Consider the following 13,949-nt stretch of genomic DNA (forward strand, 5'->3'; position numbering starts at 1 on the left):
CTTGTGGTCTCAGCTGCACAACAGCAGCGGTGGAGCGAGAACCTGGGGGCCACTGTTTGACTGCCACAGAAGCTGATAGCCGAGTGTGGCCCGTATGGCAAGGAGGGGGTAGGATAACATGCAGACCTAGTACAGTCATCCATACAGCAAACTATTGGAAATTAAAGGTCAGAGAATTGATAGCAAGGCTTAAGAAAACAGCAATTAGGCTGCTAGGAAGAAAAACTAAATTACTGGTAATGGGAGTAGGGGTAAAAAAAAAAAAAAAAAAGAGAATTATTGATCTAAATATCAAGTTGGCAGATACACAGAGTACAATCTAGAGGTTTTTTACACTTCTGGGCTTACTCAGCCCCCACAATAAAAAACGCAGGCCTATAAAGATGGAATAAGAAGCAATCAATTAGGATGGCATTTGCTTGTTTCCGTGCTGCAGCTGGGCAGGCACATCACAATTAATGATTTATTAGGAGATTTTAGTCTTTTTTTTTTTCCCCATTTTACACAGATTGCTGCAACCAGACCGCAATTGTTTACTAATTTGCCTGCTATTCAAGCATCTTTGTTAAATATCGTGCGGAAAAGGTGAACAGTTGGCTTGCGTGCCAGCGCTTGGCTTGGGAGCGTGCCCTTAAGCTTGGAGGAGCTGTGGGTTGGTGTTCAGGCCGGGTGCCTGCTCACACAGTTTGCACTGGCAAACGCAACCCTCTGTGTGCTGGTTCCTCGGCTGCACGTCATCTCTTACCCAGAGCTCACTGCCTAACAGCAAGCGGAGAGAGACGGGACGCTCCACACCATACGGGTAGACATGCTCACTCGCTCTCATTTCAGCTTCTCTTGGCGTAGGGTACCGAGAGGAGATGCAGCACTTTGTAGCAGCCATAGCTGTTAGGGGAAGGGCTCAGAGTCTAATAAGAGGACTGAGGTGCCCTTGGTCTTCTGTGTTAAATCCATAGCTATAGGTCATCAAACACTCTTTCTCTAGACAATTCAGCCTTCATTAACTACTTCTGCTTGTAACAAATGTTGGGTCATCATTAGCAAATGTTGGAGACAACAGAAAAATCTTTCCTGCAGACATTAAGGTGAACAAGTCTTTGCTTTCACAGCTTTTTAGGAAAACCAGCTAGAAAAAAAAAAGCAAAAACATTGGGGAAAAAAAAGAATTAGAATAGAAGGAAGCCTGAATAATAATCTTTGTATTCATCCATCTCCATTGGACACCTCCCTAGGAGTGGCTGCAGTAAGCTAATTGGTTTTACTCTGCTGTGCGTGGCTTCACCGCCCAGACTCCAGTCTTATGGCAAAAAGTCAAGTCATTGCATGAACTCATCAGTTGTCCCCCCACATCAATCCCTTTCTCCTCCAGAGTGATATTTGTCTGCGTGTTTGTATGCTGTCGGGTGCCAAGCAAGACTCTGGGGTTAACCAGTTTTTGTATAATCTGATGCAACCTGAAAATCATAATGAATTATTGCCTTTTCAGCAAGACATGGCTTCAGACAGGCCAGCTCCAGAGGAGTGAGAGAAGGACTTTCACCAGCACAGACTTTTATGGGAGGGGAAGAAAAAAGACCCTACAGAATTTGAGGATTTAAGAACGTGCCAGGTTCAGAAGAAATCCTTATCTGAGAAGGGAAGCGAAGTGTGTAACAATCGGCCATAGAAATCCTTGTGAATGGTCTCTAAAAAAGCACTCTGGAAATTAAGGACTTCAAATGCAACAATTGAAAGTGAAGCTAAATGAAATACAGAGGAATATGAGTAAATGCTACAAGCATAGGTCAAGCACTGCTTTATCAATCTTGTGTTTACTCCAGCAGCTCCTCCGTTGCCCATTGTTTTACCGTGTTTGAACAGATATGCTTCTCTTTATTTGAAAATCAATTGTAATCTTATGAAAGAGAACTTACAGCACAGGGAACGCGGGAAAGCAGCACAGTGAAAGATGGCATTGTTCATTATCCTAAATTACTCCAGGGTAGGGAGGAAATGACATTAAAGAAGTGTGGGTAGCTTTGAGCTGCCATCCTTCCTTTAGGAGATGTAATTTAATGTCATTATTTAATTTTATTAAAGGTAAAGACAATTGTGGACAATACACATTACAGCATTTACTTATGATAATGATAGCGGGGGAGTGTTGGAATGAGTAGAGACAGGCTCCGGTTTGGATTCCCAGTAGCTGCTGATCTGTAGCGGATGAAAATTGTTCTGTTCTTCATGGTGCGTCTCTCCAAGATTTGGTTCTTAACCTCAATAGCTTTGGATGGTTCCTTTGATTCCAGTGCAGCTGCTCTGGTCTCATCAGGAAAAATATTTGGCTTTATAAGCATAATAGACAATATCCACCCTCAGCATTAGGTAGGACCCTAACTGTACCTCGTAGGTATCAGCAACAACTGGATGAGCTCCTGGGTTGCTCAGTATATGCCAAGCACTGTGGTGGTTTTTACCCTAATGGAAAGGCTTTGTAAACTGCTGCGATCTCCAGGCTTTATATTGAGATGTGCTTGTGTATTTATAATTTTAAGTATACCTCATATTTTTAAACTAGGTCTTGTAGTAAACTTTATCGCTTTGGGCTGAAAAGCGGTAGCTTTTACAGAAGCTGCTGTAAAATCTGTTGGCGATTGTGTGGGAGTTTTCCATGTAACTCAAACTCATTGGCAGCACCGGGGATACGATCTGCTGAAGGTGTTCAGCAGCTTGCAGGACTGGTCCTCTTAAATACCTTACATACAACTGATAGTGTGCTCCTGATGAGCTAATTCTGTTTGGTTCTGCAAGGCGTAAGCCTGGTAGCAGTGGACTAGGTCCTAGGTCAAAGATTTGAGGTGGTTGCACAAAGTGCTCAGTTCCTTTGAAATGATGATATGATACCTTGATGTTAGCAGTGCAGCCACCTCCTAGAAGAGGCTGGGGGCTCATCAGCGTTGTTGTACGGCATTGCTGGCATGCCATACAACATTAATGTAATGGGCAAAAGCTAGTGTGGATTTAGTAAAAGACAATCTTGCTTAACTGATGACCTTCAGTTCTTTGGAGTGGGTTTCAGACAAGGTTGATAGTAGGAATGTACGTATGACATAATCTAATGGATTTTTCAGGAGGCTTTTGATAAATTTCCATGTGGTATATCTCCTGCTTAAGCTGTGTGCCACAGAGATTCCAAATTGGGCAAGAGAATGGGTAAAGAACAAGTGAAATCATGGGAAGTAAAGAGAAAAGAAGAGCTGTAGCCTGTACTGGAATTAGAATTACCCTGCAGCTTCCCACTGTTCTTTCCCACCACTCAGCATGGCTGGAAGGAGATGCCATCTGCATTCGCTAATGAAAACTTGTTTAGGACAGGTGCATAACAGAAAAGAGGGCAAAACGCCATTCAGGATACCACTAAAGGGCAAATCTAAATTTACTTTAACATAAGGCAGATTGAATATTTTTACTGTCAGTGGTGGAATAATATATAGCAAATGTAAGCCGAGATAACTGAAAGAGTCCAATGGATGGGCTGGGTTAGGAGCGGAAGGGGACTCTTGTGCTAACAGAGGGATGATTTATTGTCATTTACATAACCTGGCATTTCTGCACACCAAAGGCCAGATTTTCGGAAGTGCTCTGCTCCTGCAGTTTGGGGCCAGGATTTAGGTTGCAGACTCAGAGCCAGACACTCCTATCGTTTCCCCAGTGTTTAATTTACCATCTGTCAATCAGAGTGTTGATTTGCAAGTGCTGCTAATAGGTGATGCTGAGAGATGAGGACAGTTGAAAATTCGGGAATGTGTCTTACTGGCAGCTTTTGAGCCCCAAACACTGGAAGCACTCACAGGCCAGGATCCCTGATCAGCCGTATGATAAATCAAGGACTGGAGAGCAGAAAAGAATGCAGCTAATGCGTCAGGATATGCCCGAACTGGACATGCGCCATGAAAATCAGTGCTAAATGAGAGAATTAAGCACCAAGAAAGGTTGTGGCGAAATCAGAAGGAACACTTTAAATAATGAGACAAAATCAAATCCAGGGCAAGAAAGAAAGAAAATGAAGTAAAATCACTGAAGAAGCAATAAAATGCCATCACTAAAATCCGAGTGAGGCGAAATACCTCAGGTTAAAGGGACACAGTCATCCTAAAAACTGCAGAGTCTACCATTTTAGCCTGCTGTTGACAATTAACTCTCTGATTGCTGTAACTGAGTGAGAATATAAAAAACACTTTTTGTTCATTTACTTTGAGCATTTGCTGAAATTTGGGCAGTGACTGGGTGATAGCAGGCTTGCTCTTCTTTGGGGTGAGAGGTGAGACTGGCCTTCGAAAGGTTTGGAAAAATATTCAAATTGAAAAAAAAAAGGGAAAATCAGAGGTGAGAAAGAGATGTGTCACTCATAACATACAAGCCCACGGTCCTTTTCATGGGATGATTTCCCAGTCGGTGTGCTGATGTAGGGAGGGGGGAGGTAGGCATGAGGACCAACAGAAAGGTCCCACCATGACCGCTCCTGTCTTTTATTTGCAGTATTCTGGAGAAGTTCCTGAGAACAGAGTAGAGGTTGTGGTGGCAAATCTGACGGTGATGGACCGGGACCAGCCTCACTCTCCCAATTGGAATGCCATCTACCGCATTATCAGCGGAGACCCCTCTGGCCATTTCACCATCCGGACAGACCCCGTCACCAACGAAGGCATGGTAACCGTCGTGAAGGTAAGGGGGAAGCTAAAGCAAATCCATACTTGTCACCCTTTCAGCTAGCTAAGGGATTGCCAGGAGACAGAAGTCTGCAGTTACTTCATGCCTTCTCTACCTCTGAAGACAAGTGCTCGAATGTGTTGTTTCCCCTCTCTCTGTGCGGATGTCCTGAACATTTTTACTGCAAGCGTATGCCGCTGCTTCTGGGTTTCCCAGCTCGGCCCAGCCCACTGTGAACTCTCATAAATTCTCAGATGGCAAAGGCACCTCCCAGCATCCGAGCCTGGCCTCCGCGTCCTGCTCCTCCTTGGCTTTTTGAGCGCTGTAAAAGGGAATGGTGCCTGGGCTGTGCAGCCCTGCCCAGCAGGTTTGGGGAAAAGGCTGCACCTGCTCCTTTTTGGGCCAGAAAACTCCCCATTAGCTGTGATTTGGTGGTAGCATTTTGCTGCAGGGCATCAGTCAAGTGATCTTCTGCAAAAGCAGGGAGTGCAGGAGAGATTTCAGGAGGAGTGAATTTCCTGGTTACAGAAGTAAAGGAGATACTTTCTTTGGATTGACTTGCTTGGCAGAAAAAAAAAGTTGGAGAAATTTTCCTTTTCATAGTGTCAAGCAATAAACACACAGTGTGGGCCAAATCCTCAACTCAGAATAGCTCCACTCCAGCAAAAGCCACTCCCTGGGTTAGATCAATAGATGATCTTTTCCAAAGACTCTGGGAAATAAGACTGTAAATATCCACCATCCCTTCTTTCCTCCATGCAATACCTTCAGAATTAGGAGAGCTGGAACACTCAAGGTATCTGCAGGTACTAAATTCTGTTTCCCTTCATGCTTCTAAAGAACATGACTTTATTTTTGTTTGAGCGTTCAGCTGCTGAGGCCAGCAGCCCAGGCAGTGAATGCTTCTGCAGTCATTACACACAGTCAGAGCATAACCAGATCCATTCAGCTTTCCCTGAATCTCTTCCCAGATAAGATGCCTATGGATTCTCCCTCTGTCTACCAAAAAAAGCGAAGGTGTCACGAATAGGCTCCTGGGATGTGTAGGTGCTCACATGAGCCGCACTGTGCATTGCGCCTGGAAAGGATAATACCTGCTGTGATGGACAAAGCCTGCATCTTTTGATAAGTCCGGTCTTCTCTCACAGAAAGTTTTAATCAAGAACTTAGGCTGAAACACTAATGTTTAAAGGGCAATGTGATTTAAGAGTGTGTTGATAAAAGGAGCCCCACTCCCTTGTAGCTAATAAGTTGCAGTCATTCTTAATACTTACAGTGTGGGCATTAGGGAAAATGACATCAGTGAAATGCCAGTGAGGTTACGCTGGTAGGAACGTGTGAGCTTGTCCTGTTCTCGGACCCTTAGGCTGTGTGTGTGTGTCTGCAGATGCCACTTCACTGAAACTCCAAGGGAGACATCATCTTACCTGCTAGATGGTATTTCAGCAGGGTACTTTTGTTTATCACTCTTTATTGCACCGTAACGGTGGTTGACAGCCTTACGTGGTGCAGTGTTACAAAACCTCTTCAAGTATGGATGCATACATGTGTGTAAGTAAACACGTATCTATATGTATGTATTTTTGGGCTTAAACAGAAAACATTCAGTGAACTAACCACAGCAATTTAATTTCCGTTGACATCAGCAGCCAGTCTGAAATTGAAATGCCAACGATTTCACTGAGAGCAGCAGAGGACCTCTTGTTCTTAGCCCAGTGTCACGCCTGTAGTTTAAAGGCACATCAGAGTGAACAACTGGGGATTTACATCATCATCCCTGCTACACAAGGACTTCTGCATAATGAACCCTCCCTTATTCAGAACTTGCAGGCGAAAAGCAGGGCAGATTTGTTAAGACACCATTGATGGTGGTGTTGACTTCCCACTGCTGTGTAACCCACAGTGATCACAATGCAAAGAACCACATGAAAATCCTATCTCATCAAGCTGAGCTCAAAGCTTGAAATTGCATTGAATATCTTCACTATATAACCTCACCTGATCCTCCTGGGCACCCAGAGTTTCCTGCCCTTCTCGAGCCGGGAGGCTTTTTGGTGTATTTTCAGCAAGGAGAATGAGTGAAATAGCTTGTGATTAAATTTTCATGGCGAAGAAGGGAGGACTCTTAGGATTCCACCTTCGTCTTTGAAATATTTTGTTCTCTGTTAATAAGTGAATATGCTTAAAGATTTGGGGAATGTATGCAGGTCAAACTGGGTGGCCAGTCAGAGCTTGTTCTTTGTGGTGTGGGAGCAGTCCCTTGCTGGTTTGATCGCTGATGTAGGTTGAAAACACAGGTGAAAAATCAAGTAAAGTAATGAACCTTTTATTTACAGACCCTACATGGCTGGATTTTCATGTGGCTCTTTGAAGCCGCGTATACATAGCTCCCTGCTGCTGCAGGCAAAGGGGTTTGTATCTGGGCTATGGCAGTCGCAGAAACGGCGCAGAGAAGGGCATTCCCTGAAGAATCTCCCCCCCATCCACCAGCAGTTTGGGGGCCAGAAGTGGAGGGCCAGAAAGAAGCCCTTTGGAATTCCCATGGATGCTCATGGGGGGTGTTTGCAGCAAAACCCCATCTGCAGCTCCAGTCCGATCTCCGAAAGTGTAACATTTCCTTTTTCTGTTCATGCCTTTCCAAACCATTTCCATAACTGTGCAAGACCATAATCTTCAAAGAAAGCCTTGATCAAGGGGAGGGAGAAACTTCCCACTCAGATGAGACACCGCAGAGACTGGAGACAATCTCCAAGAGCAGCGGTGACTGCCCCGTGGCAGCTGGCTAAGTAAAATGTTATTATAAACTCTGCATGGATCAGAGCCGTGAATTTATAATGGAGATGCTTCCGAAGCTTCTGTTATTATTTGCCTCAACAATGACAGTAGACGAATTTGTTCTCTTCAGTTCAAAGTACCTGGAGAAAAGGAGGACACGTGGCAAGCCCTCGGCTCCACTCTGCTGCATCCAGACCGGAGAGGCTAGTGAAGGAGGAGCATCTCCAGGGGGGTGTGCAGCGTCTCCAGGGGGGTGTTTCAGAGCCACTTGTACCACATCAGACACTGAACATCCAACAAGGGGTATCTGCAAAGGTGCTACTTTTACTACTTTTCATTTCATGTGCTTCTTGAACATGAAATTAAAAAGTGGGTGACAGTCCAGCACCTCCTTCTCCCAGATGTAGCGGCTCCGTGTGATTTGCTCCTGCTGTTACCTTGATCAAGATGCAGGGTTTGAGTGAGATGCATGGAGATGGAAGGGGTTAGCACAGTGTGAAGAATGTGGTGTGCTCTGTGCATCGTTATCCTCAGAGGGAGGCAGTTTTAGGGAGCAGAAGCATGAGCTGTCCTGGTAGAAATTGCTTATTATGATGTGAAAGTTCTGCTTTTGGCTAGACAGTATCTGTCTGCACGGGGCTCCTGTCTTGCTGGGGACAATAGCACGAACACTGCTGTGAAGATACAGGCTCTTGATTTTAGCTTTTTTTTTTTTTTTCAACAAAAATTGTGAAATGGAAGTCAGATGAGCACAGAAGAGGAGGCAGATGACTCTTTCTTGCAGTCTGAAGCACTGATGTCTCCAGGACAGCCTGAGATTGGGCGTTACTGGGTGATCCTGGTCCAGCCCTGCTCCCTGCACTGCTTTTCTGCAGCACTGGTTTTGTTGCTCCCAGAGGAGAGATAAAGAAGCTGAATGAGCAGCTATACATTTTAGGGGGGAAAAAAACCACTCCCTTGCATCAGGCCACATCCTAGCAGATACATGTATGGCCAGTGCGTCCTGTGCATCATCAGGCAGGGAGCTCAGTGATTTTCAGCATCAGTGTCCCCTGGAGCTGCTCAGATCAGCCCCCAGCTCCATCTGAGCCGTCATGGGGAGGGAGGTGCAGACTGGCTGTGGGCAACATTAGCAAACAGGCCAGTGGAAAAGGAAAAAAAAAAAGAAAAGATGACTGGAGGAATATAGATTAGAGGGGTTTGAAAAGAAATTGAGGAAATGCATTAGTCAAATTGTTTCAAGGCCTTGAACAGTGTTTAAATGGGAACTTCTGCCATGCATCTCTTTTGAATGCAGTACAAGTCCATGAGTCAGTGCTGGTGGGTGTACTGGGAATCTTTATGCTTCCTTTTTTTTATTAAATGTTGGCCCTGCCTGTCAGGAAACCATTTAGCAATCGGAACATTTGCACTTCAATCGAATACAGATTCCACTGTTTTACCTTTTGCCCCTGAAATTTGTTTCTCTCATGTAGCCTCCTATGATTTGATGTCTCTCTCCTGACAATACTGGGTTTTAAACAGAACATGGAAGCCAAGGTCTTGCTGATGTAAATCAGCGCAGCTCCACCGAAGTCAATGTAACTGTGGTGCTTTACACCGTGGTAGTACGCTGTGCAGACTCAGCACTGGAGAAGGTATTAGGGAGAACGGTTACGCTTCTAAATTTATAAATTACGGCAAAGCATTTTTTAACAAGCAGAGGTGTGATCCTGCATAACACAAGCCTCCCTGGCAGATGATTAGTGACTTCCCTCATAATAATTAGTGGGATGGTTTAGAAATTGTTATTATACTGCGGTTCAGTCAGTTGTGCCAGCAAAGGCTTTTCACTTCTCCTGCCTCTTAAGACCCATCTCTTTATGTGCGTGTTGAAGAGAGATCTGTGACCACCCAACAGCAAAATGTATCTGTAGGAGTGTGCGGGCAACGCCAGGAGGTGACGAGGTGTCTTGCAAGAGAATGAGAGGTCCCACTGGAAGGACCACCTGATTAACCGGACCAGATGTTGTTACTTGCAGCTCCACCTTTGCTTGTAAACTCACTTAAGAGGAGCACTTGAGGCTCATGAGTCCACACAGACTGTCCTGGTTACTTGGTCAGCAGCTTTAAATGCTAATAAGCACTGTTAAGTACCTGGCCAGTCCCTGGTAACAGGCTCCGTCCCTCGCCTTTAGAGTTCTTGGTGGATTTGCTCATTCAATGCTCAACTACCACTGGCAAGTTCTTTTTTGGAAACCCCTTAGCATTGGAACAAAACACAGAGAACATCCTCCCTGCTGTCTGCAATTTTTACTTTGTGGAGGTTTTTTTAATGATTTGACCCTTCAAATACTGGAAGGCCAAATCCTCCACTGGATTGAAGCTGGTCTGGATTTACTCCTTCAAAAGAACTGAGCTCAGGAGGAAAAGAGATGAGGCAATGATTTTGATATCATCTGCTTTCTAAATCTTGCAGCTTTCAGCCAGAAGGTAGAATTTATTCTGTGCTTGGCTCTATACTTGTTTGTTTGTTTGTTTTAGGCAGTGGATTACGAGATGAACAGAGCTTTCATGCTGACAGTGATGGTATCAAACCAAGCTCCCCTGGCCAGTGGCATCCAGATGTCCTTCCAGTCGACCGCAGGAGTCACCATCTCAGTCACAGATGTCAACGAAGCACCGTATTTCCCAACGAACCACAAGTTAATCAGGCTGGAGGAAGGGGTGCCAACCGGGACAGTCCTGACAACATTTTCCGCGGTGGATCCTGATCGCTTCATGCAGCAGGCAGTAAGGTGGGAGACCGGGCAGCCAAGTGACCTCATGTACAGGAGGGGCATTTCAGCTGCGGAGGTTTGTGGGGGGGAGCAAAGCAGCTGAAAGCTAGTTCACAAACTAACTGATGTGATATGAGTAAAATGCTTGGCAGGGACTGGCACCCTCAGCCGAGTTCTTGCAGAGTATCCTGCAAGCATGTAAACTCTCAATCCTCCCCGCTCCAGGTAAGCCAGACTCTGAGGGGCTGGGTCCGGGAGGGCTGACAGAGCTGGATCCCACGTTACGGGCTTGCAGAGGTGCAGTTCACAGCTTCAAATGCAGGCAGCCAATAGCAAGGGGTTCCTTCGTTGTTACAAAGGCAGGTCAGGGCTGCATTGTACTAAGTGTGTTGTCTGTTCTTTGTCAAGGACGCTTTGACCTATGTTGTTCATACACTTTATAAACACAGAGGTTTAGAAAAACGCAGCTGTGTTATTTCTATTTTACAGGGGGGAAACTGAGATACAGAAAGGGCTAGGGCTAGATTTCCAAAGGGAATGACTGGGATTTTTAATGTCTTATGTTGATTCCTGACGATTTAAGGTTCAACCTGGCGTAAAAAACACAGTGCAAGAGGAGCCATCAGCCCATCGAGAGCACGGTTACAAACAGCTGCTGACCATGCTTTTAAGATGTCTTATGTCTAAATATTGCTTGAGCAGTCTAACGCCCATTCACATGTCACTGGCACTTGTTTTTTATCTGACTAATGCCAGTCCATGTGAAGCACCCCAGCAGCCCTTGCCAGATTTCGTCTGGCCTTCCCTTTCCCTCCAGACCAACTGCCAAACCTAACCGCCCTGCTAACTGCTTTCCCTGTGAATGAGATTCAGCTAACAAAATATTAGCCTTCTAAAAGTCAGATGCTTGGTCTTAGCACTTTAAGATCAGATTTAGTCCATGTTGCCACCAGGAGCATGTTGCTCGCTGTGTTTCATCCTACCTGGGCAGACTGGGGACTGAATCCACGGTCCAGGACCTCGACTCACTTGCCGGGAAACAGGTTGGCAGAAAAGTGTGTGTGAAAATGAGAGTCCTTGTGACACCTTTCACAACTATTTCAGCCTCGGTCTGTGCAAACAAGAAATGCATTTCCTGCTCTTAGATACTTTTGCATCCACAGAAGCTTGTTTCTTTTTTACTCCCAGCCTGTAAGGACCACAGTATTTTTGGTGAAATGCGAGCATACGACATGACCACAGCTGAGTCCACTTAAACTTACATCAGTTGTGACATTTCGTGTCAGGAAGAGTTTGAAATACTTCACCTGGCACAGAGCTGTCTGATCTAGAAAACGATAGTTTATTCACTGCCTCATCTTGTTGTCTTTAGACAGGTATTGTGACTTTTGAGGAGAGAGACCATCCTAACTAACAAGACACTTTTTCTTACATTCTTTTTGAAGTATTGGCCTTTGAAGGGTCTTTATTTCCCTGACATCTGTAGCCAGGCTGGTTTTCAGAGGAGAGGACAGCTCATTTCTGACTGAATGCTCCCTCTAACCAGAGGTGGATGGTCTGCAATCCAAGAGAACATCTGCCCTTTCTGGGAGAAGGACCAGCTCTGCTGAGCCATTTCTGTCATTGCACAGTGCGTGTGCAGGGTCTTGTAAGACTGTATGTGAATATGAACAGCAAGTTACTTGAGCTGGTTTTTTCCCTAGGGCTCCCAGGACACATATTTTGTATATGAACAGGCACTTTATTTCCAAACCCAAGTGCAACCTCTGTTAACCCCTTTTCATCAGGACAGCCCAATGCCAAGGCTTTGCAACAAGCAGTGGAGTGTTGTCGGGGTCCTGTTGCTGTGAGCTGTGCAAAGGATATTTTGGTTTTTTTCTTCACAGTTGGCGTTGGTGAGTTAGGAAAACAGATACCCAAAAAGCTAAACCTACAGATCCATGAGAAGCACTTCACAGAGAGCCGATCCAGCTGCTAGAGCCTTGTGTACAGTTTTCAGTCTCTCTCTGAATAGTCTTTGATGAAATAGAGTTTTTACAAGTAAAAGATAAGGAAGCAGGAGCATCTCCAGTAAGGCACAGCTTGGCACGGTCAATGTCACACCTCAAGTTATCCTCATTAGCCACAGACACATTCACAAAGCCAGCTTTGAAACAGGATCCCTGGTCATTTAGCAGAGAAAGGGCAGGACACTCACAGCAGTGATATTAAAAAGAAATGAAAACATCCCAGAGAGCCTCGCTCCATGAAATGTAATTCTTTCCTTTGGCAGAGGCTTGTGCAGCTGTGTGTTGTTGCTTTCCTGCTCGCATGGGTTGATGCAGCTCAAGTTTCAGTTAGAGTTTCAGCTTCCAACAGCCCAAGAAGCCAGAAGTTCTCCCACCTGCATATCTAACTACAAAAAAAAAAAAAATTATAAAACTGAGGAGGTCTGAGTTACCAGTGAAATAAGCTCAACTTTTCGTGGCTTATTTCAGTAATGTGTAGTTTGGCCATTTATTAGCTTCCAGTTTAGGCAATAAGGGTCCATTGCAACTCAAACTCTACAAAACTGTGAGGTAGAAATCAAAAGCAATGCATAAAATAAAACCAAGAAAACAAGCAAATGAGACAGGTAAACAGAGCATGTTGATCTGGAGAACGTGGAAGAAGTTTGCTCAAAACAAACCATGTTTGTAGCTGGCTGTGTAGGACACGAACAGACTCGGGCTATGAGTTGACTGAGCAGTTGGGAGATGTGTCCGCCGTGGGGTCCTTCCAGCCCAGGGCACGCTGGGGGCTGCCAAGTCGACCCTGTTGTCGCTGCGCACTTTGAACCTCCCCCATGTATAGGATCATCTTACCTGCTATTTCAGGAACATATAAAAATGTTTCAGGAAAGCGAACCTGAAACTGCTTCACCCTTGGGTCCATGGCTTAATACAGCTGTGAGTTCCCATCACAGTGCCCCGAGGCAATTGCTGCTGGAGATACGATTCTGATACAGAAGAGTGACTTAAAAACTGCGCTTCTTCCTGTGTGGTATTTCCCAAACTGTTGTTTATTAGTGATGGGCAGAAAACAGGAATATCCATGGCTTTAGAGCAAGAGTTGTTTTAGGAAGGGCAACGTTAAGAGAAGGAGAAAGTGGGAATCTGTCCTCTAATTCAGGCATAGAAATGCAGTGGTCAGTGCAGACCCATTTCTTGTCAGCTGCAGAGACCTCAGGCTATGTCTACTCCCAGCAGCAGGAAGCAGGCAAGTGGCACTTAGTGGAAAGAAAAACCCTTAAAACGAAAGAAATAGAAAAACTGAATAATTGTGGAGGTCAAAAACCAGATTGTCAATTAGCGTTTTGTTTGTCAACAAACCAGTTATCCAGAGGTCCTTTGAATCATGGGTCAGGAGTCCAGAAAAACCTTGTTTCAAGCAATATTAAGGATATGTCAGTGCAAAGACTGCCATGTATTTATTTCCTTTCTCTGTAGATACTCTAAGCTGTCAGATCCTGCAAACTGGCTGAACATTAATGCCACAAATGGTCAGATCACTACTGCTGCTGTCCTTGATCGAGAGTCAGACTACATTAAGAATAATGTCTACGAGGCCACATTCTTGGCGGCTGACAACGGTGAGCCCAGGCTTCACATTGTTCATGCTTCAATAAGACTCTAATGTGATGCATTAAGAGAAATGATGCCCTGACAGAGTTGTCAGTATAAGTTATCTTTTTCCCAGGTTTTTATG

The 13,949-nt window shown here is 44.9% G+C and overlaps 1 protein-coding gene across 1 annotated transcript in view; it reads left to right on the forward strand.

Moving 5' to 3' along the window:
- CDH4 (cadherin 4) overlaps positions 1–13,949 on the forward strand; it is a 445,447-nt gene that overhangs the window by 417,287 nt on the left and 14,211 nt on the right. The window contains exons 9-11 of the mRNA XM_086760833.1: positions 4,519–4,704; positions 9,988–10,241; positions 13,691–13,833. Coding sequence (XP_086616959.1) covers positions 4,519–4,704; positions 9,988–10,241; positions 13,691–13,833 — 583 coding nt within the window. The remainder of the gene's footprint in view (positions 1–4,518; positions 4,705–9,987; positions 10,242–13,690; positions 13,834–13,949) is intronic.

This window comes from Chlamydotis macqueenii, chromosome 16, assembly GCF_036417535.1.
Source record: "Chlamydotis macqueenii isolate bChlMac1 chromosome 16, bChlMac1.mat, whole genome shotgun sequence".
NCBI lineage: Eukaryota > Metazoa > Chordata > Aves > Otidiformes > Otididae > Chlamydotis > Chlamydotis macqueenii.